The 22,705-nt window shown below is 44.2% G+C and overlaps 1 protein-coding gene across 1 annotated transcript; it reads left to right on the top strand.

The window, feature by feature from the left end:
- Positions 1-856: 856 nt before the first annotated feature.
- Positions 857-22,703, top strand: Imp (IGF-II mRNA-binding protein). Its single transcript, XM_066399033.1, has 9 exons — positions 857-1,315; positions 13,726-13,896; positions 15,593-15,767; positions 15,826-16,028; positions 16,077-16,351; positions 16,430-16,620; positions 17,511-17,645; positions 17,862-18,107; positions 18,355-22,703. The coding sequence occupies exons 1-9, from the start codon at positions 1,245-1,247 to the stop codon at positions 18,487-18,489; spliced, it is 1,602 nt and encodes a 533-aa protein (XP_066255130.1). The 5' UTR covers positions 857-1,244; the 3' UTR covers positions 18,490-22,703.
- Positions 22,704-22,705: the final 2 nt, after the last annotated feature.

Genomic DNA, 22,705 nt, shown 5'->3' with positions numbered 1-22,705 from the left:
CTTTGCTTTATCAGTGGTTTTCCTCTGAAAAATACGAATAAATACCGAACTTGAACTTCAGGCGCACCTCTGCGGGACTTTGTCATGTGATTCTGAGGTGGTGAACGCTACCTACGTCTATGAAACGGTTGCACTATGAGCTCATGAATGGTAAATTTCCTAATCTCGTCTAGTTACGTGTGGAGATAAATTCAGATCTAAACAAGTTGTTGTTTATGTTGTTGTGTATGCAAGTTGCATATGGGTGGTAGCACATAGAAGATTAGAACCCAATTTGAGCTTTGAGAACGTGCCAGATCGGAAGCAGTCGCTTAATCTCTGTTCTTTAGGGACTTTTGTCCCGGAATTTCGCCCAATGCAGCGTCATGCAGCTTAAAAGAAATAGCGGCCGTTCTGGCACGGCGTAGGACCTTTTTCGACCATACCGCCGCAGCCCCAACTACAGCTACGTCACTGGCAGCGAACGAAGTGCGTTTCGGCACCACAAAAGGGCCGTCAAATGCGGCTTTCTCACGTGGATTTTTCGTCGAATTTTCTCTGGTTCGAAGGTCCAAAGACGTAACAACTCCGATGGTGGAAATGCGCCCCCGTATTTATTGGCGAATAAAAGAGGCGTGGCCTCGTTAAATCACCACAGCTCTCTTTGAACCGTCTTAAGTCGAAAGTGCTGAGCTAAAATGTGTCTCAGGTATCTATTTTAAAGGCATTTTTGAGGTCCCCGTTAAAGGGCTCAATAAACTCCGCGAAGTTCATTCGGAAATTCGACAAAAATCGAGTGGTGGGGAGTTCCCGAAGGGCAACAGGAGAGGGGAGGGCGTGGCCGTGCGCGATGAGCGTCGCTCCTTGGCACGCCGCGATCCCGCGACAGTACGTATTTAGCTCGTATTTAGAGTGATATGTTGTGTTACGCCATTTTACCGAAAAAAACATCTTTGGTTTCGCTTGGAAAAGTGACCCTTTTCGGCCGTTAGCCCCCCCATTTCCGCAGCCTCCGTTTCGTTTTTTATTTTCCATTTTTTTGTTTCGAGGACTTTATATTAGTGCCGTCGCCGCCGCACGTCCCTGTACTCGCTTTTAAATACCTGCTAGTGTAGAGACACCCTCTGGAGCCGGTCTAAAGACTGATTAGCCTTAAGTTACCTGTAGAAGTCGTAGACTACTCCGAAGGAAGTGTGTGCGTACTCGTTTGGATTTGGTTTAACCCATTGCCGTCTCTTGCGCCCAGAACCGAGAAACTCGCCGACATGGAAAAATTTCAAGAACAGCGTGATGACGATAACGATCAGGTCTTCGAAGTCGAGGAACCTGAGCCTAGGTGAGTGCCATTATTTCCAGCAGATCGAGGAGTGCCTGTGGCCGAACGTTTCCCCAAGCTAATGAAGAAAAACAAATAGAACAAGACGCCTATAACTATAAATATCTCTCTTCCCAAACGTAGGCGCCATCTAGTGGGAAGGGAAGCGGAAGTAGTTTACGTGTGTATTCAGTAGTATTCATCTATAGGATGACAGGCAGGAGGCAGGGTCGTTCCACTACGTCTCAGGATGCTCGAGATATCTGCGTCCGTTTTTTTAGAGGCGAATATCAGTCAAAGCAAATACGGCCGTATCGAAGCCTCGGCAAACTTCTAAGCGTTTAAAAGGCCCTTTGGGCGAAATTTAGCTAATCTTCACCAGTCCAAGCGTTGCTCAAATCGACAGGTTTGCGTTTGGAACTGTCAATTTGAGTGACACTTAAGAAGTGCAGGCACTGAATCGGCTCGGAACCATCATCTGGGCTAAGAGCAGTCCGCATGTCGTGCTCTGCACGCAACCAAATGCTGTCCTGGTTCGGCACGGAAAGTCTGAGCGTAGCGCAATCGGACAGTTGGCGAGAATACTAGGTAGGGGCAATCCACCCTATTCCCTGACAAGAATTCACTCTGGAAGACCCTTAATTCAACGCGTCTCCTGTTTCTATTCGAAGACGAAACGTCAAAGCAAATTTCACTTATTCGTTGCCACCATTCAGGAGCACTCGCACTGGATCGGCTCAGAACGGTCGACTCGGTGCGGTACGCTCGGATCGACGAAGTACTAAATGCACCGCCGAAGATACTGTACACTGAATCAGCATCGACACCTTCGGCGTGGGCTGCTTTTAGCCGCATTCCTTAAAAGCTATGTAGAACGTGTGTTCCAAGCAAATCTAACTTTATTCAGCCAAAATGTTTGTACGGCCAGATTTCGTAATGGTTTCGACTCCGTCACATTCTAATGAAGACCAAAGATCGCTCTAGCATGAAGAGAGAAAGCATAAAAGTGACGAGTTCACGATTTCAGTGTGAGAGCGTACTGGATGTCCCAAACGAGAAAGCCACCGAGAAAAGATTCTTCCAGAATTTACGCAGAACATTTCTATCTGAAAATATCCAGTAGATTTTTACTGCTCCGCCTGTTCTCACCCGTGTCGGTCCGATCGTGCTGAGCCGGTACGGTTGGAGCTGATTCAGTGCATGGGCGCCTTTAGACTTAAGCTCGACTGGTGACAATATGGTGTAAATATGTCAAGTTGTATTTCAACAATAATGCACCTTGTTAACATAACCACAGAAAAGCTATTTTTTGGCGAAAAACAGCATGTAGCCCCCAATTATCTATAATTCCTTAAACCTAAACACGACTTAAGTCGACAGTTCTGCATGTAGGAGCGTCAATTTAAGCCCCAGTCGGAGAAACTAAATGGAGATCGGGACACATTTGCATCTGAGTGACGTCACTGCAGAATATTTCCCCGAATTTTGAAACCTGTTCGAGAATCGGCGAAAAATGTTCGATCTTTAGGAAAATTCCTACCTCATAAATGACGTCATCGACGCAACGCTTTTGTTTTTCTAAAGATTTAAAATCTCAAAAATCGCGTTGATTTAGACAAATTCGCATCGAAGCGACACCGCGATCGAAAGAGAGAATTTTTGGATTTTTCGTAGCGAAATCGCGTAACCAAAAAGAGCGCAGAGTTCGGTTAAATTGTGTTATGTAAATTGGACAAATTGGAGTTGGGGCACTTCTTGACGCAGTTAAAGCCCGAAAAGATGGCAAAACAATCGCTAACTGGATCAGTGATGTGGTGCAATCCAGGATGGTTGCAACTGCTTTACAAAGATACATAGACGGAGAGGGCCCAATCCCTCATGCGGTTGTGTAGGCAACAAGTAAGAATTGCCATGGCAGTTTGCACAGGGCAGGACCAGATTTTAATCCGCTTGTACAACATGGACATCTCTGAGGAATCGGATGATAGAGCACGATCGGACCGAGAATTGAACCGTTTCATACGAATTCACACCCATCGCTGGACAAAAAGGCTTGATCTGTCCGGCAGAGCAGTAATAAGACGAAAAGACCTAAAGAGGACGACATTCAGATAGGTGGTCATGCTGAATGTGCTAGAGAACCACCAGTAAGACGCGACGGAAGGGACACATTCAATGGGCCCCAGGTACCATTAGTCAGTATCAACAAGTAGCTTTTCCCAAATTTTGAAACTCATTCTCGCACAAGCCACTAAAATTGGTCCCATTTTTTGCGGGAGGCCACCATGTATTAGTGCCCCTGTGACGTAATTTTATTGTCAGAAATGCGACGTGCGCCCGCGCAATCGGCCGATCTAAGAAATCATGGTGACGACATCACGAAAAGGAAACGTCCCGCGTGTCTACTCCTCTTGAGCAATTCAATCATGTCGCAAGCTTAGGGGTAATGAGAAATTGATTATTATTGTCATCCAACTCTCATTAAGCAGGAAGTTGCAGTCGAATTCATTGTTTTTTCCTTAAAATTCTCTATATTCGATGCTTCCCGTACCTAGCTTTATTGGCAAGCTTGAATAATCCCGAATTTTTCCCCGCTCTCCCTCGCCTATCGAGTGATTACTGGAGATCGTCTTGAGCCCAATCCTTAAATCTAGGGAGTAAAATCTTCCTCTGGCAATGACGTAAAAATCGTTCCATCAACGCAGTCCGCCCATCTGCAACGTTAGAGACGCACGTCATTTTGACGTAATTCCGTAGATATTTCTCGGTCTCTGGCGCAAGAATCTGGCTCTAAATAAATGTCTAAATTTTCTTTCAGTGCTTCCGGATTGTAGTTATTAATGATTTTAACCAGTCGTGGAATTTCACACCTATTCCCTGCATCGGCACCACGGTTGAGACAGACGTCTCAGTCGCGATGCATCATCTCCAAGCAGCCCCATGTAACTTCTTTTCATTTCAGGCGTCATCACTCATTAACTCCCTATATTTCATTAAATAGCCACCTAATGACCCCCCCCCCCCCCTCTCTTCATCTCCTCATAGGTTTACTGTGCCTTAAAAGCCAGGATTTTTTTAGCGTCACACCAAATGCCATTCAGCAGTTAACGTAATACGATAAACTCTGGTACTTTCAAACCCGTAATCGTCGAAAACTTTGCTATCAGATTTACGTGTATGTCCCCTCGGTACCATCCGCACTACCAACTTGTGCGAGGCTCTACGGCCTTTCAAGAATTTTACCTGTTTTTTTTGTCTGTGATGTTTACCAGGGACCCAGATTTTCCGTTAGAAAAGACTTCGGTTCTTTCAGGTAGAGGAATCCGGCCTAGGATTCAGTCGGCTTTGACCGTAAACGTGCCGGTTTTAAAAAGAATTTTAAAAGGTGGAATAATTTGGCGGGAAATGGGCTGGGGAGTGCCCAGTGATGACAATTTTTTTTGCTCGGCAAATCTGCCAAATCAGGGGCCTGCCTTAAACTATTGACCATTGCGTTCCCGATCAGCTTACGTTCGAGTGTGTAAACTTTAAATCACATGACTCACGGTACTGACGTCAGTTCCATATATTTAAAGCTACGCATTTACTTCCTTTGGATTCCAGCGGATCCAGGACAGGGCCCAGGTATTCTTTGGATGGTCGAACTTCCGAAGCGCCGTGTCGAAACGCTGCACACCAGCCATTGTGTTGGTGTTCTAGCCTTGTCGGAACAAAACGAAAAAAAAATTGATAATTGAAACGGAGCACTGCTATTTTATAGGACTAGGAGGTTTTCAATTAATAAATAATAACAAGAAAAGCTAAAACTAATTGGAAAAGGTCGACGAACGGGAGAATGGAATTTTAAACATGCGGGCCTCAAGACACAGCCTATTAAGGTGTTTCGACAGTGTGCGATAATTACTGCCGTAGCAGTACCTATTGGTACCCAGCAGAGCCTCTCTAGGTACTGTTTACTAGTGTTGTATTTCAGAAGTCATGTTCGCGCACCTCGTTCTAGCGAGAGATTTGGTTCTACGTGGCATGTTAATTGTGCGACTTATACAGGGTCCGACATATCGTCATGGAGATATTTCAGAGGGCGATAGCACTTTGCAAAATAATAAAAAACTGCTAATAACCCATCGCTCAAATCGCAACGTTTTCGACATATAAGATGGCAAAGTTTCACATTTAGTTATTTTATAAATGTGGTTCATGCACGATGACGAATTAGCCCATTTCAGTATGGAGGTGAGGGAATTTTTGAATAAAAGTTTCAATAACTTGTTAGATAGTCGAAGGGGACCTCAGCCGTGGCCTCCTAGATCTCCCGACCTGAATAGTCTTGTCTTTTTTTGGCGGACAACTGAAATCGTTGGTGTATGAGACCCTAATTGAAACGCAAGAAGAGTTGCGAAATAGAATAGCGGATTCATTCAACATCATCCGCAATATTCCCGGAATATTTCAGAGAGTCCATTACTCTTTGAAGCAAAGAATGGAGTCCTGCATTTTAGCAGTAGGAGAATATTTTCGACGGTTTCTATAATTGTGTTTTCGTTTACTCATTTTTATTTCAAAAAATGTGATTAAATGTTACGAATTGCTTCAGACAGTCGATAACTAAGTCATTTATATTCTTAATTTGCAACGATAGATATTTTTGTGAATTCCACGAAAATGGTGAAAGATAGCACAACCCAATTTGAAGTCTGGAGAAATTCATGATAATCACAAAGGGACGTAACTATAGAATGTCAGCGTCACGCATTTTCTGGACAGCACTGAAAACCTACCAGACAGCTCAAGTTTGATAAACAGCGGCTCTTAAGCTCGACCTAGCCCTGATCCTGAGACCCTTCGTGAAGCTCTATTAAAATCCATTAAGCTAATGAAATCATGTTTAGGCTTAGTCATCCAGAAGTAAGCGGCAACATCTGACGGTTGAACTAGGAAATCTGGGAATCAAACTTTGGCACCTTCCAAAGATCATACCTGAATTTTCTTTAAAGTGGCGCAACGCTCTTCAAAGGGCGCGCCATGGTTGCCATGGGACCGCACGAGTCAAGGCCGAGAAAGTTTGACTGATTACAGATTTGTGGACTTTATCGCCTTCAAATGCAGAAAACTTGACGCAGGAGGATCGAGATTTCAACGATTTTTGATGAATTCATTATCACGGTCCAACGCGGAATCAAACTGTGCCCTGATTGATCGTCTGGAACTTTCGTCCTCGAGACGGTCAAACGCCCCTTCGAAGTGTCTGAACCGCTGGAATCAGATAGGTGATCGTTCTGTGGATAACATCACCATTTCGCCTGCAAGTTGAGGCATCCGAAAGCTCCTCCGGAGACCGCCTCCACGACTTTTCGCTTCTCTTCCGCCAGAATTCTTTCCACGAGACGAGACCGCTCTGCGACCACGGCAGCATAGGAAGAACTTCGTCTCCGAAGGACGATTGTGCCAGAAACGCAAATGCACGCTCCGATAGCAGAACCTCGAGCCTTCCCCGGTACTGGTTGCCTCGAAAAGTTAGACGGCAAGGGGGTCCTAAAAATGAGCGCCATAGTCTATGCATTTATTATTCATCGTAGACAATAAGGGGAATATGGGCCCAAAATATACCCACACCCGACGACAAGAAGGATCGCATAAAAGGGGAGCGAAATTCCTAGAATCTCCATGTCTAACTGCCAAAATTCGGCGGGCCGCGAAGTTCAAGGTCGGACCACCCCTACGTCCGTCGTGGTCGACCCCCCTCCCCCTCCGGCCCACTCGCCCCCTGATCTGGGAGCAGCTGCGAAGTGAGTGAGCCAAGTGGCGCATTGCATTAATTTTCGGGCAACGACGGCGGTTCCTCGGACACACGCCGGTACTCACCTGCCGCACAAGCCAAAATAAAACAACCCCATTTAATCCGAAAAAGTACGTAATAGCTCACGTCCACGTCGGGAGGACCGATTGGCTTTTTCGGTCTGGTTGATGGTCGGTTGACAACAGACTACACGCCGTTTTTCGAGTCACGCTGCTCTTTGTTTTTGGGTACCACCCGAAGTTGGTAGGTGATTTTTCTGCTAGCGAGGGACGATTTACAAGTCACGCTGAACGCCTTTTGAAGTCGGTCAAAGAACAATGAAATCTAGAAGCGTGAAATGGTCATAGTGTATATTGAAATTTTGCGAATTAAAAGCCTTAAAATGTTACTCCGTTAACCTGCGTGAGGATATCGGTCTTGGAATTTCAGGACAGATGCTCGGAAGAAAGAAACTCTTTGTTATGTAGATGCGAAGAGATGCAAAAAACAAATCTTTATAATTATCGTTTCAATGTTAAGAATTGTTAACAAAATCGTTGTTAAAATCATTTGTAGGAAAATCTCTATTTTGGTCTATTGAAACTCGCGTTTGCCACCGCTGTTCTCATCGTCTTGTGGCTTAAGCCAGTTTTATCTGATGCGGAGCGTATGCCATCTTTTTCTGGTACACGTTCATAAATGCTTCACGACCACATCCAGAGTCTACTTTACTATTTGAGGTAGCAGGAGCGATGCCGTATCTTTCGTCTGTCTTTAAGCCCACATAATAGACAAAGACAGTTATATGATGCAGGGTAAGTGGCTCTGGATGTGACTCGATAGCGTTGGCACAGTGGTGGCAATTGAGAGTTTTCACAGTAAAAATCCAAATTTTCAGCACTTTGGATTGGAAACAGTGATAACTGCTCTTTTCGCTCTTTTCACGCCCTCACAGAACTATCCCGAATTTCCCCAATCTGCTTTGAAGTCTCCAGTTTTCCTAAGAATTTTTGAGCTTTCACGCCCAGTGAAACCTAGTGGCTTGCCTCGTTTGAAGCGCGGAAAAACTGTGCATTTGAATTGATCGAGTTTTGTAACTCTGGAAGTGTCCCACGACGATCGGGACTCATCCGAAGAAACGTAAACCATAAATAACCATAAAGGTGTCATTCCGACGCATTTTTCCCAGCTTTCCCTCGACCAACCGACTTTCATCGCACGCTCCCATGCATCTTTGGAGCGTTATGAAAAATAAACACCGCATCCCAACTAATAAAAGACATTCAGCGCATAAAAAAGACAAAATCGGGCATCGGCTCGAGGGGCTTCAGCCCCGTTCGAGGGGCTCCATTAAGTATCCCATTCGGGTTCGGAATCTTTTTAATTGGGTTCCAAGGGCGCGGGACGAGGGGGCATCACCCCGTGCACAAAAAGAACCGGCACGGTGCACGTGCGGCCGCGCATTGTCCGTGTGTTTACCGATTCTCCCATTCCCCCAAGTGTTAATTCTTTAAAGAGAATGTTGTTCGGGTAATGTCGGGCCGAGAAAAAAAACTGGACGGGTTTCGGAGTCAGGGGCGACTTCCTAGATATTTTTTGGAATTGGAAGGGACCCCGGTGTCCTTGGGGCGGCGGTGCGTACAGCAAGATCGAGGGCTAGGCCGAGGGTAAAAATCAATATCTCCTAGTGGCTGCGTGGCCGGGGTTTGCGATTATGAATGCCATTGTAAGAAGCTCGAAATGTGGGGTAATCATCGACGCCCTAGTTCGATTCACAATGGATCGTATCGAAGTAGGTTGCCATTACATTATATCGGCAGCAGAACACCATTAACTTATAATTATTCTGAAGATTTAACACCCCTTTCAGCCTTCAAAAGAACCATAGTCTAGGAAGCCAGGATTGATCATGACGTGACACATTACATCCATCTCACTTGACGTCCGTTTTATTGCATGGGTTAACAGAGATGAAAACCTGTGACGTCACGGTCAATGCTATTAACACAGAGCCCAGTGTGGCTTTTACATTCAAGGAGTGCTTCGAGCCTGCGAACCATCGCCTGCTTTATGCAATTTCTAGGTTCTGTGAAAATTTACAAAACTCTCTGAGGTAAACCTGGCCAATTGCCGAAATGGCCAAGGACTACATTGTTCTATGTGTGTGCCTATACTTGTTTGCCTACGACCAGATGTTACTCATTACAATATTGACTAGGTTTATATCGTTGCTTTTCAGGGATTTACGGGCCTAAGATAATTTCACGAATGTTTTTAAAATAGTTTGCTTTTTCTGCCCTTGCCGTGGTTCATTACGATGCCATGCCCTGTCCCGTCTTTTTATGAATCGCCCTATTTAATTATTTTTCCGCGAATATCGCCCTGTACATCGCGACGCCCTAATAATGACTTTGACGGTCACCATAATGTCAAGTTCGGCAGTCCCCTCATCTGCCTAAACTTCCCCGATAAATATGCAAAAATCAAACTTTCATCTCCTTACGGCTTAAAAGACTGCAGAAGCAGGTGCCTATTTAATTAACAACAATCAATTTTTAAACACCTGCACGTGCATACAGTTCTTATAAATCCGATGGTGCGCCGAGGATCTTCCTCGTAATCCTAATGAGGCTTCTTTGGCAATCCCACCATAGTTAAGCCTCATTCGGGCTTCACAATTTGCTTATCTCGTATCAATATTTATTTGAGCTAATGACGCTTTAATGCGACCGCTGCATACCCAGTTTACGGCCGAAGATCGGTACTTCGTAACTGAAATTTCTTCGACTCTCTTTGGTCGGGTAGTGTAACGATGGGAAATCCACGTGGTGCGGAGATTTCACACGCTTTTAAGGTTCCTCTCTCGTGACTGACCCACTTCTTGAATAATTTTAGGCAGGTAGATGAGCCCGCTTTCGATGGATACTATTCGCGGTACAATTGTTACGTTTTGTGTTAACGTTGCAGCCTGGCAGTACTCGGAACCAAGACCGGACCGGGGACCTGAGACCACCAGTGCAATTCAGAGCGTATGCGCGAACATCCGCTCGCAAATTTCGTCGTTAGTGGTACTGGTACTTCTCTCTCGCTTCCACTCTTCCACGTTCATTCATTCCATTCCATTCAGTCAGGCAAACGCGAATCGATTTATCAGTGCGGCTTCTGTTTTGCCACCTTTTATCGACTGGTTTTTCAGTGTTTTCGTACCGAGTGATTAGCAAAAGGAACCGCCCATGTCCAAGTTTCCGCCGTAAGTATCCAAACCAAGGAGTTAGACCTTAGACACCCATGCAAGTGACACGTAATCTCGCTCGGAAACGTGTTGGTAGCCTTGAAGTTCCATTCATAGAATGTTTTCCAGTGATTTTAAGGTCATTGCCGTTGTAGCAGCAGTCTGGTATTTTTCGATAGGCTCACTCACTCCCTGCTTAACATCGTTAAGTTCTTTTCCTGTTGCCGCCGACGAAGTACCAACGTTGGTGGTACCGGGACAAAAGATGTTTCATTTAAATGGCATCTTGTTTACAATGGGCTGCGCCAGCGACGCTTTTCCTAGAAGGGTTTTTCGTCAAATTGCAATTTATTCGTAGCTGCATCGTCACGATTTCTTCCATCCTAGTTAACGACAGGGGAACGTGCGATGATGCAGTGGTGTTTACAATCGGGAGTTGCACAAGAACGACCTTTTCAGTCGCCGGAATTTCGAATTTCGGGCAATCCGGCGAGGAGGTCCTAGAGTGCAGAGTGACCGAGGGCCGAGTGTCCGTATTAGTAGTGAGAAACTGCTTAGACCGCGGGAACGCCGGCAAGGATTCGGAATTAGGGCAAAATTGATTTCAGATAATCCTTTTAATGGTAAACAAAATTTACCCCCTCGGACAGAAAGCGCTCAATTCGTTGCTTCAAAATAGTAATATTAAAATTAAATTGCGAGACATCTAAGATGCGTGGACACACAATAAAGCCTTGCATCTGAGCCGTGCCCGCCGCAGGTGATGAGCTAATAATAATTTAATTTGAATTGAATCTAAGACCCTGCGATCATCAAGGAAATTATTGTATTTCAGCCGAACATGTGACCGCTAGCCTTTTGCATTTAAAATTAATAAATATTTCACGAGGATTAAATTTCTTCACGTGGTTCATTTGCACTTAAAAAGTGCCGGTTTGAGCCGCGAAACTAGGTGGAACAGCAAAAATAAGAGAAATCATTATAAAGCGTTCGACGAACATGTTTACCGCAATTTTCAACTAGCAAAAAGAAAATCATCAATTTAAGGAATCGCTAGATCAACAGAAAAACCTTCGGGGATACGCCACTGCTTTAGCGTTCCTCGATTTCTAGTTCTCCATAATTGGGAAAATTGCGCATTCAGCTGCGCAGCAACATCGGCAGGCTGGACGCCATTTTGAGGTACTACCCAAGCTCTGTGAACTACATTGCTCCACGCTGAAGTTCACTCGTCCCTAGATTCTCCCATGAAACTCCTTCGCAGAATGCGAACGTAATCTTGTCGCCTCTTGAGAAAAAGGCGAACGCGATCCGGATTGTGAGTTCACGCATTTTGGCCCTCTTGATCGGTTTTAGTGGTAACCAAGATATGGGCCGCAAATTTAAAAGCCGATTGAGACCTATCGGGCGGTATCAGAAGTGCGACGATGACGCAGAAGAAGCGCTCAGCACTGAAACTTATTTTTTCCCCGTTTAGTGCATGCGGGGCATATTGCTCGGGTCTCCCGACCTTTGAAACTGGAGCTGTAGAGGCCTAATTAAATTTTTACTAAATTCATTCGGGGACCCCTTCAGAGCTTTGAACAGCCGCGTAAAGGCCGATAGAAGCTGATGATTGGGTCAATAACCCGCGAGAACCTCCTGAGAAATCTCTCGAATTTTGTCTGAATATCTTCGATTGGCCGTTGATAGCTACAGCTTTGGAACCTAATTCGAGCCGTTTCCCAAAATCCTTCTCCGCATTCATTCCGGAACCGCACAACCGATGCGTTAATGGACTGATTAACGATGCAACCACGCAGCAACGATAATGCGCCCCTATTTAGCGTGCCTTCCGTGCCTTATAGAAATGGGAATAGTTCTACAGGCGTCACGGGCTAATGTCACCAAAGATGTGTGACGCTAGATAAGGTCCTAGTTATCTGGTACAAAATTTAAGCACTGTTTACTTCGGTCTCTCCCAATTGATATCTATTAGTAAATAGCTATAAAGGCACCTTCGTAATGCATGCCTGGTTTGTTTACTCTGTTCAGCCACCATTGTGGGTCTAAATATGGACGTCCGCCTGTAACTAATGACTCACACTGTATAGCCTCGCATTACCGTAACGGTGCCGCATCACTATGTGATCGAAAACAACATTAAAAAGCGTTCACCATCCGCTTAAATCTAGGCCGTTTATCACCCCGGCGCCATCTCAAGATATATTCCAAATTCAAACGGCATTGATAAATCTTATTATTCCTGCCTGTTTGTTTTGTCGTATTCTCAGCTTTGGACACAGGCGCTCGTTATAATGTTGTTTTTGATAGCCATTGCGCAACGATTGATTTCATATTATTATGCTCAGTCCGCCCCTGGACCCCCTGCCGGAGTCCGCATAAAGGGCTCAGGGAGGCCATTCAGTTTATTGGGCACGAATATTCCACTTCAAAAAGCATATAAAATCGAGTTATTAGTTCGACGTTCGCCTTTGATTGTGCCCCGACCGCATTTGCATGTGAACTGATAGTTTGGGTTCATTTTCAAGGCAGGAAAAGAAGGCCCCGTTCCGGGCAGGAGCGTCCATCCGAGCCTTCCATTGGGCTGTTTGTTTTGGACGTGCGGGTCCGCGAAGACGGGCAGGATCTTAATGGAAACTGAGGCTAATTAGCTGTGAAAATAGAGCAAAAACACCGTCACTGCCGCGACCAGAAATAGCCCCCCGAATGCCGCCAAAGCGGGATCAAAATCGTGTTTACTTTCTGTTTACGTCTGCACTTCGGTCTATTTCAAGACTCGTTTTGCTATTAGAACACCCGGTTAGGAACTGCCTCCACCCTGTAGATCCACCATTAACGTAGTAAACAACACTATCTACTATCGCTTTCCAAAACTTTTCAGTTCGAACGTATATTGGCTTTAGTTCCCTGGCGCAATGTAAGTGCCCGAGCGATAGTGGCGTACACGTGACAGTTGGATGAGCTTATACAAAGGCCTTATCAGGGAAAATGGATTAGATAAGGTTCTTGTCCCAGTTAAGCTCTACACCTAATTGAAAAGCAGGCAGGAAGTTCTGAAGGACGGCTAAAACCGTTTCTTGAGGCCGCCCCTGCATTCACCGTTAAGCCCAGATTTATTAAAATTTATTAGCGATCCAGGATCGGAATGATTAATAAGGCAATAAGTCGGGCTCTCACCTGTTGCAATGCATAATAAAGGGGTGCGAAAGTGCACCTTGCCACGTTTCCGCACTTTGTATTTGTCGCAGAAATCACTGTGGAGGATTGAAAAGCGTGAAATTCCCCCAGGGACGTACTCGAATGTGCTACAGGCGAGATAAACTTGAATTATCAAGGAGTGTGCCGAGGGTTGTAACTTGAATGTCAACTTTCTGTCGTGAGTTGAGAAGGGAGGTGTAATGAATGCTCTTTTTGTTTCAGCCAAACGACGAAAATTATTGTATCAAACTTGGGGCCACAAATTAAGTTTGAAGACATCGAACACCTCCTGGCGCAGCATGGGAGCGTCATCCATTGTGATAAACTTACCTCTAAAGATCCCACCACACAGGTCGTACAGATCACGTATGAAACGACCGAACAAGCGCAACAGTAAGTACCCAAGTGGGATTTTTTTAACGCAAATTTTAACAGGGAAAAATGGCGTGTGCTCCACATTGATGGTAGCTCGTGGAAATTCGGCCTTTTCGCGTCGTTCGCGCCCAAATAAGGGAATTGCCCATCGACAAGAATCGCTCGATAACGAACTCCAAAAAGACAAATACCTAATTTTGTCCGCGTAAATTCTCATTTAACCCCACTGTTTCCAACTATGTTTGAGTGGTTGCTCGACATTCGAGCGGAATGACAGGATCAATGCTTTAGCTTTCGGCTTCTTCTAAGTTCATGCAACGAATAAAGACCGCTATATGATTCGGAGCAAGGGGCGCTGCGTATAATTTGATTACACTGGCACAGTGGTGGCAATTGAGAATTTTAACGGCTAAAGCAGCAATTTTCCTCAAACACGATGCGACGCGTCACAAGTTCGTGTGTAACACAAGAATCTTACAAACGACAAGAGATAACTTCACTTTTTTAATTTCATTAATCATTCATCGTAATTTCTCATTTAATAACAGTGCGCCGTCTGAATTCGCGATGGGTTCTTAATGCACTTTCACGGTACCCAATCTCGAAAACAAACGTTCCAGATTATCTTTTCATTACGCGTTACTGTTTGGGCCCCTGTAATGGTAATGGTACTGTTATAAATAATTATACTGATTTGATACGACAGGCAGTACCTTAAAAAGGTCCCGCTCACCGCAAAGGACCATATGTCAGTACCCAAAACCAAAAACGAGGAGTTGGGCACAAGCCCCGTTTGGGTACCACCTGCCCGCCGTATTTCGGTAATTATTTCTCGTCGTTTCGAATTATTATTTGTCGATTATGACGAGGATTGAGACCTTTAATTATCGTATAATAATACGACATTATCGATTTGCCAGCATCTGCGATGACTCGTGCCCGAAGTCCAACTCGAATATTCTGTAGAATCGGTACTGATAAGCGCAAACGACGCTCAGGGCTCATGTATTGTAATGTTGTAAACATAGAGAATTCAGGGTTCAATAACACCGGAAGGCTGGATAATGTATAATTATTATTGTTGGCGTTGCAAAACTTTGTAACAGCCAGATATGCATAATGTAAATAAGCGCATACGTTGAATGGGATTGCGGCGACTCGTGTCTTTGGGTTAAAAAATGCGAGATAAAAACGGATTTCAATGAGCCATTTCTGTCCCCATGGAGGATTGTTTGTTTGTGTGACAACTTTATCGGGATGAATTTTATCAAAAAAGATCAAATACAGAGAAGGCTGAGCGTGGGTCAGTGCCGGGGTTGCCACGAGGAATATCTCTTGGTTAACGTTAATCGGAGTTGGACCTATCGCCCCTTAAAACTATACACATCACCGTTTGAAATGAGGACAAATTTGGTCAAATCCGGGAAAAGTGCGGTTCTGATTTGAGGGCAACTGCATCGGAATCTGAGCTAATGTGCATAGCATATTTTCTCTCCTTTCATAGACCCTGAGAACTACTTCAAATGTTCTCAGGGTCGATGAAAAGTAAAATTCCGTTTATGTTCTCATTCTGCTTTCGTACGAAAAGCTCCCAACATCGCCCCGCCGTCGATGTTATACTTTTGCTAACGTTTCATTTATTATCAAAGGAATTTTTAAAATTGCCCTCAATTTTTCCTTGTAAACACCCAAAAATAATATTTTCCCATTTCAGAGCTGTTGCTCATCTGAATGGAGTAGAAGTGGAGGGAAAAGCCCTCAAAGTGGAATTGGCCGTGGAAAAGCGGTCGCGACGAGGGCCTCGAGGACCGGGGGCCCCGTTCGGAGGGCTCTCCGGACAGGGCCGCCAAGCCGACTTTCCTCTCAGAATTCTTGTACAAAGTGATATGGTGAGTGCTATTTTCCTTAGCGTCGCAGGTCTTGCAATAACTTCCAAAACCCATTTAGGTAGGAGCTATAATTGGAAGACAGGGTTCAACTATTAGGCAAATAACTCAGCAGACGAGGGCGCGGGTGGATGTCCACCGAAAAGACAATGTTGGATCGCTGGAAAAGGCCATCACGATCTACGGCAACCCAGAGAATTGCACCAACGCATGCAAGAAAATCTTAGAAGTCATGCAACAAGAGGCTAACAACACGAATAAAGGGTAAACCGCCACGGAACACAATCGTTTATAACTAACGAGTCTCTCTAGGGAAATCTCCTTGAAAATCTTGGCCCACAACAACTTAATCGGTAGAATTATCGGCAAAGGCGGGAACACAATCAAGAGGATAATGCAAGAGACCGAAACCAAGATCACCGTGTCTAGTATAAACGACATCAATTCTTTCAACTTGGAGCGGATAATCACCGTGAAAGGCTCGATTGAGAACATGAGCAAAGCAGAAGCTCAAATCAGCTCCAAATTGCGGCAGAGCTACGAGAACGACTTGCAGGCAATGGCACCTCAAACTATGATGTTTCCGGGTGAGTTTCTGGAACACCCAGAAGTACTTTGATCTCTGGGCCGTAAAAAGGAAGGTCGATTCTTAATTGTTTGCTTAGGTTTGCACCCTATGGCGATGATGGCAACTGCGGGCATCGGCTACGGTTCCCGTAGTATTTACGCGGGGCAAGCCCCCTATCCGGGGATGTACTCCACGGCTGGAAGCGGGCAAAGTCAGGGTGGGGAAGTCCAGGAATCCACGTACTTGTACATTCCCAACAATGCCGTCGGCGCCATCATTGGAACGAAGGTGAAGTTTTGATAGAATCTCGTTTGTTGCTTCTAATATCTCTTCCTTGCCCGGCAAAAATATGAGACTCCTTAAGTCTGAGATTCATAGAAAGCCGCGAATTGCCCGAAGAAATTGTATATTTTGAAAGAGCATTAATTTATTTTTCTCTAATTTTATCCGTTTAAACTCTCATTTTCTACCACTGCTCGGGTCGACCTACGACTCAAGCTAAACGTTAATGGCCGCGTAACATATAACCATTCTTTTCTGTTATTCGGCCTTAAATGAAAATAGAACATCTGACGTATGTGTCAACTGCATCTGGGGCCTATTTTACTATTTATAGTAGCAGGATCAGTGTCGTAGCGTTTGTCTTCGTCTAGCCTCACAGAATAAACAGACGGCTATAAGATGTGGAAAGGTAGTCCTGGATGTAACGTGACAACATTGGCACAGTGGAAGCAATTGAAAATTTTAACAGACAAAACAACAGTTTTTTAATTCGCATTTAGGTACATTGTAAACAAACTTTTTTTCCATTCGTTTTTATGCCTCAATAACATCTTAAAATTCCTTCCATCGAGGGGAATCTAGGTTTGTGAATTTTTTGTTGCGTTGTGCGTGTTGTTATTATCAACAAGATTGTGTTGCGGTTTTCTTCAACCGTTTACAACACATGTCGGCTTTTTTCGGCATTTTATGGTCCGATTGTTGTTTTTGGGACAAGAAGAGCAACATTTGCTCTTATGCGTATTTGCTATTTCAGATTTCCACGTCGTTCTGTCTCGTTTACAGACACTGTCAAACGGTTTACTTAGTTCGAACAATGGGAACACGCTTCATTATTAACAACTAACGCCATTTGTATCTACTTTTCCTTCCATGACTAACAAATTTTTACTTTTCAGGGTTCACACATTCGTAACATAATCCGCTTCTCGGGGGCGTCAGTCAAAATCGCTCCTTTGGATGAAACAAAGCCTCAAGAAGCTGCGAACGAGAGACGTGTGACCGTTGTAGGCACCCCTGAGGCCCAATGGAAGGTAAATTGTGTTATACCAAACTTTAATATGGGCCGAAATTGTGCTACAAACCTTCCAAAAATTACTGAAGACTAATTCACGCGTATTCATTAACTGTTCGGGGTGCATCGTTGGCGTAATTTAGGAGGAGCACTAATTTTGGGTCAAAGAGACATTTAATGCCGGTTTACGGAGATAAATGACGTTCAACAGCCACCTCTTATTATGTGATTTCAGGCTCAATATCTTATATTCGAAAAAATGCGGGAAGAAGGATTCGTGGCGGGTGCGGACGACGTCCGCCTCACAGTCGAAATCCTGGTGCCCAGTGCACAAGTGGGCCGAATTATCGGCAAGGGAGGTCAAAACGTGCGCGAACTCCAACGCGTCACCGGCAGCGTGATAAAGTTACCTGAACAGGGTGCAACGCCGCAAGAAGACGAAACCACTGTCCACATTATCGGACCGTTCTTTAGTGTTCAGGTAAGTTATCTCAAATCATCAAACAAGTTGCGGAAAAGTGACCTTATTAAGTCACTCAAAAGACACCATCAAATTGGTAACGTGGCTCGCGCGCATGCTCTTTTAGCAACATCCCGGGTTCATTATCTTTCTCTTTCTACACGTTTCCTTTTGCCCCGTATACATTCTATTTGATATTCCGACTTCCGACTTATTCAGGATTCTTTCCCTGGTGCAAGCAAGACTGAATTTTATTTACTTTTTGCAGTCTGCACAACGTCGAATCCGTGCGATGGTTCTTCAGTCAACGGCACCCCCTGCCGGAAGACGCCAAGGACGTCAGCCAAAAGAGCCGAGCCAGTCACAACAACAGCCGGAAGGTGGCGCTCCCGACCAACAATAAATCCGGCAAACAATCAACATTCACTGCCTTGCGCATGCGCACAGGTGTCGCATACCTTTTTCGAGTATTTAGATTTGGGATAATCTCGGGACGTTCCACTACCGTTTCTAGTGTTGTTGTGGAAAGTTTGGAGAATCACCGTGTGTGTGTTATTAACGGTATGTCAACTGCGTGCCTACGTCACAATCTACCTCATCAGCAAATCAAAATAATGTGTTTGTAGCCATAGAAAATTTCCGTTTGTTTGTTTCCACCACTTTGAAATACGTGACTCACTACCAAAGATATACATCTCTTACCGGATTGACAGCAACGCCAAAGTTCCTGGAAGTGCGCATGCTCGGCGGCCGAGGCGCCTTCTCGCGGCTGTTAACGTGTATGAATGTCGATTTTTCTGTATTTGTTCTTATCAATTTAAGTGCGTTCGAACGCGGACTGCAGTGTTCGGACGAAGGCGTGTGAATGCATACTAAAGACAGTTATTACGTTTATTTTATTGTTAGGTGATTGTTAAATCAATTATCTTTGATTTAGTGAGGCACTGAGATCGGGGCTGCTTCCTAAATTATTATTATTATATATTACTGTGTTTTATTTGGAGCAGCCCGGGTCTGACCGCTACGGTAGACCAGGAGCTCCCGGTCTAGAGTATTGTTGCGAAAACGACTTACCAGGCGTAGTGGGGTAAGGAAAGGGGGTGGAGGGCCGCTGCTGCCACGCAGTAGCAATTTTGTCCGTGTTTTTTGCCCCACTACCGCGAACGTAGGGCAGTACGGCCTTACAGGGCGGTCCGATGTCTTGCGTCAAGACACGCCGCGTCCCTAATAGTACAAAAACAAGAATCGAGAGGGATTGGGCCCGATATCGGGGTCCGCTCTCTGGCCTATAGGTTTATAGGGCTGGAGCGAGATGTAAAAAATTAATATTTTTGATAAAAAAAATTGTTTGTTGGGGAGGATATTTTTTGTTAGAAAAAAATCGTTAAAAGTATAGCGGGGTCGCTATTTTTAAAAATTGTGAAAAAAATGGATATATTTATTAGATTTTTTATGTATAAAAATGAATTTTTTAAATTATTTGTAAAGGTTTATGAAGTGTGCCAAAGTGCAAGAATGTTACCAGAGGAGAACGCGTTTTATATTAAATTTTATTTAGGAGAAAATTAATTAAAGCGAAAAGGGTACATGTATTTATTTCTGTCAAGGGGATGATTTCGATCCAAGGTACATTCGGGAATTTAAACGAAAACACACACACACAAAAGGCAACCATTCGGAACGTTTACCAGCCTAAAAGTCAACGTGCCGGTCACCGAAAGACTAATTCCAGCTGTAATTTTCGCAAAGCGAAAAAATTACAACTAGAAAATACTTTTCCCACTGACCCGGTATCGCGTCTTAGTTAATCCATTTATTTCACACAATACGAAAAAAAGTCGAACCGTATTTTCTGGCCGCTGCAAAATCTCATACGCGGAAAACCGCTCGGAGTTTAAAATTATCGCAATTTTTAAACGCCGACCGGCCGTTTCCGTCCAGACCCCCCAAAAAGCCCGCAAACATAGGCAGAAGTTTTTATCACGGGTAGCCTCCACAGCGCAGCAACCCGCCTAAATGTCAAGAAGGTGTTTTGGGAGCGCACAGGGTGTAGCCATTGCCGCACGACTTTCCTATAATTGATTATTTCTTAGCATTTGAGTACTATCAGAAGAAGAAGCGAAATTTGTCACACGAAGACACCCTGCGTGCTCCGCTAATCTGTATAAAATAAAATGTATTGGAAAGCTTAGATCCATTTTCAAGAAGAAACCAAGATAGAATAGGATGCTTGTGAAGTGCGGGCGAGTCATCAATCGAGTTCGTCATCGGAAAAATTTAACATGAATGGCAACGCGGCGCTAGTGATGTGTTCCTGAAGTGAACCACGTGAGATGTGACGAAGATGTCAAAAACTGCTGTGAGTCTTAATGCACGTTAATTAGTTATGTTTCTCTTTAAAAAAAAATCGATGTTTTCAACACAATCGTCATCAAAAAACAATAGAAACTGTCCTAAAACTAGCAAAGTTCGAATTAGCTTAACCAAAACGCCATTTGGTGACGTCGCGTGCAGTGACTCACTCAATTACACCACATTGCCGCGTTTCCAGAAAATGTTCTCAAATTTCTTAACAAAGGCCCTGCGGACGGACGGCTAGGTCGCGTCTCCAAGTAGCGCCACTCAGTCGCTGCAAAACGCCCCTTGCTTAACTAATCGAAGGATGGACTTCGAACTTGATCGCCGAGAAAGCAACATCTCGCCAGAAGCCGCTACTTTGGTGGTTCCAAAGTAAAAGTGCACACGTAATGGTGTTGCGAGTCGGTGTTCAAGAGGGGGTCCCCCTTTTGGGGGATTGGGGAGGGGAGTAGCCTCTGCAGAGTGATTCCTACCAATCGGTCAGTAAATCGAGACTTAGAGGCTCTTGTCACCCGCGTGCCCCCCAGCATGGGGCGGAGCACCCGCATAAGAATGCCGAAGATGAAAGAGAGAATGAAACTCTTGAGAAAAGCGAAAATAAATTTGAAGAAAGAGAACGGTTGCATTCAAAGACTGTCCCAGGTCAATGCGGTGGCGCGACGAAGCAATCCGTCCGCGGGAGCCCCGAACGCTCTATTCCTAACTCGGCCCGCATCAGTCCGACCCAGTTTTGTTCAAAAACAACCGTACGAATCTTATCAGGCTTTTCAGCCTTTTCTTCAATAATGCATTGACCAAATAATAATCGAATCACGACCATTGGAGCATGCGCAAATGCGTCCGATAACGCTCAGTGTTTTAAGCTTTTTTAAATCGCAGCAATCACATTTTTGTTATTATGGGTATAATAGTGCCTAAGAACCTGTTTACGGGTAATATTGACTTTAGTTTGCGAGTAAGTTCAGTAGTTTCAGTAGCTGTAATGAAATTCGACGATCTGTTTCCTTTTCTCTGTCTCGTCTATGTAAGAAATAGCAGTTTTCGCAGAGTAGGGAGGGCGAATTTTACTCGCTTCAAAGCGCAAATCCACGAAGAACAAATCTCAATTTTTGTTGAGAGTTACGGTTTGTCTCTCAATTGATGAATTAAGCGGAACATTCCAGCGAGGGTGCAATTGAGCCGGCAAATGTAACACATAAGTCGTGAATGCTCATAAACATTTTCCGATGAGCGTTCATCATAGTTTCTCCATAGAGGAATGCTTTTTATAATTATTATCCTTATTGCTACTATTACTTATTCATCCACTATAGTTTATGCTAGTTAATCCACTGTACGCTGGAAGGAGACTGATCGTGCAAACCAGCCCGCCGTAGATTTTAGTAATTATTGCTTAGACTCGGATAGTCACCATTTTGTCATGAACACAGGACGTTTCGACCTACCGTGTCGTTTAATACAGGATCACATGGGACTGAGCTTTACCGCCAAGTATTTCAACTATCCGACGCTCTAAGAAGTAAACTACCTCAGTAATTATAATATTTCTATAAAACATAGTTTTGTTGTTCATGTTTTACTTGGGTATCGATAAGTTAAGTTCTGGTGAATGCTATTTGTATAATCCTCTTCGAGGGCAGGCGCTCTGGGCCTGCTTCATCATAGAATAATCATATTTTCCGTTTACACTAGATAATAGTTTAATGTAGTGTGCCATTGTTTCACTGGAACAGACCAAAGTTGCGCGGGTTCTGAGAAGCAGTTTTATCAACGACAACGAATTGATCAATCATTGGACCTTCACTGTTAACACTCATTGATAAGACTGCTGGTTCCTTTATAAGTAAAAATGTATGATAAAGATCGCCTTCCAAACTCCGATTGCTTCCGATGCGAGATCGACAGTCTGGTGAGCGAGATTTACAAAATTAAATACGAAATAGTTAAGACACGTAACATCAGCATCTACAACACGATAATATTAGAACTTGTCTCAGGAATTTACTCAGGTTACTTTAATGAGTAAACGATATTTTAAATAAAGTTTTAGGGTTTCGTCGGGCAGACGGAAAAGCCTCGTTGTTACGCCACTGTGCCGAAGAGAGCATGTAGATGATGATGGGCTAGGGTAAATATATGTATTTAATGGTGTTTCTTAAACTTGTTTGTGTACTCTAATGATGGCATACGATTGATTTGATTTACATTTTTGTTCAAACTCCAAGCATTTTTCTAAGTTAAATAAATAGTGTTCCCTTATC

Source organism: Euwallacea similis, chromosome 18 (assembly GCF_039881205.1).
Source record: "Euwallacea similis isolate ESF13 chromosome 18, ESF131.1, whole genome shotgun sequence".
Taxonomy (NCBI): Eukaryota; Metazoa; Arthropoda; class Insecta; order Coleoptera; family Curculionidae; genus Euwallacea; species Euwallacea similis.
Note: the sequence above shows the minus strand (reverse complement) of the source record. Positions and strands in the feature narration are given on the sequence as shown.

What these genes read in the sequence shown, in the direction of transcription:
- Imp (XM_066399033.1), top strand. Translation starts at nt 1,245, where the DNA reads ATGGAAAAATTTCAAGAACAGCGTGATGACGATAACGATCAGGTCTTC. An exon ending in GTCGAGGAACCTGAGCCTAG is followed by an intron (nt 1,316 to 13,725) that starts GTGAGTGCCATT and finishes TTTTTGTTTCAG; the next exon opens with CCAAACGACGAAAATTATTG. An exon ending in GCGCCATCATTGGAACGAAG is followed by an intron (nt 16,621 to 17,510) that starts GTGAAGTTTTGA and finishes TTTACTTTTCAG; the next exon opens with GGTTCACACATTCGTAACAT.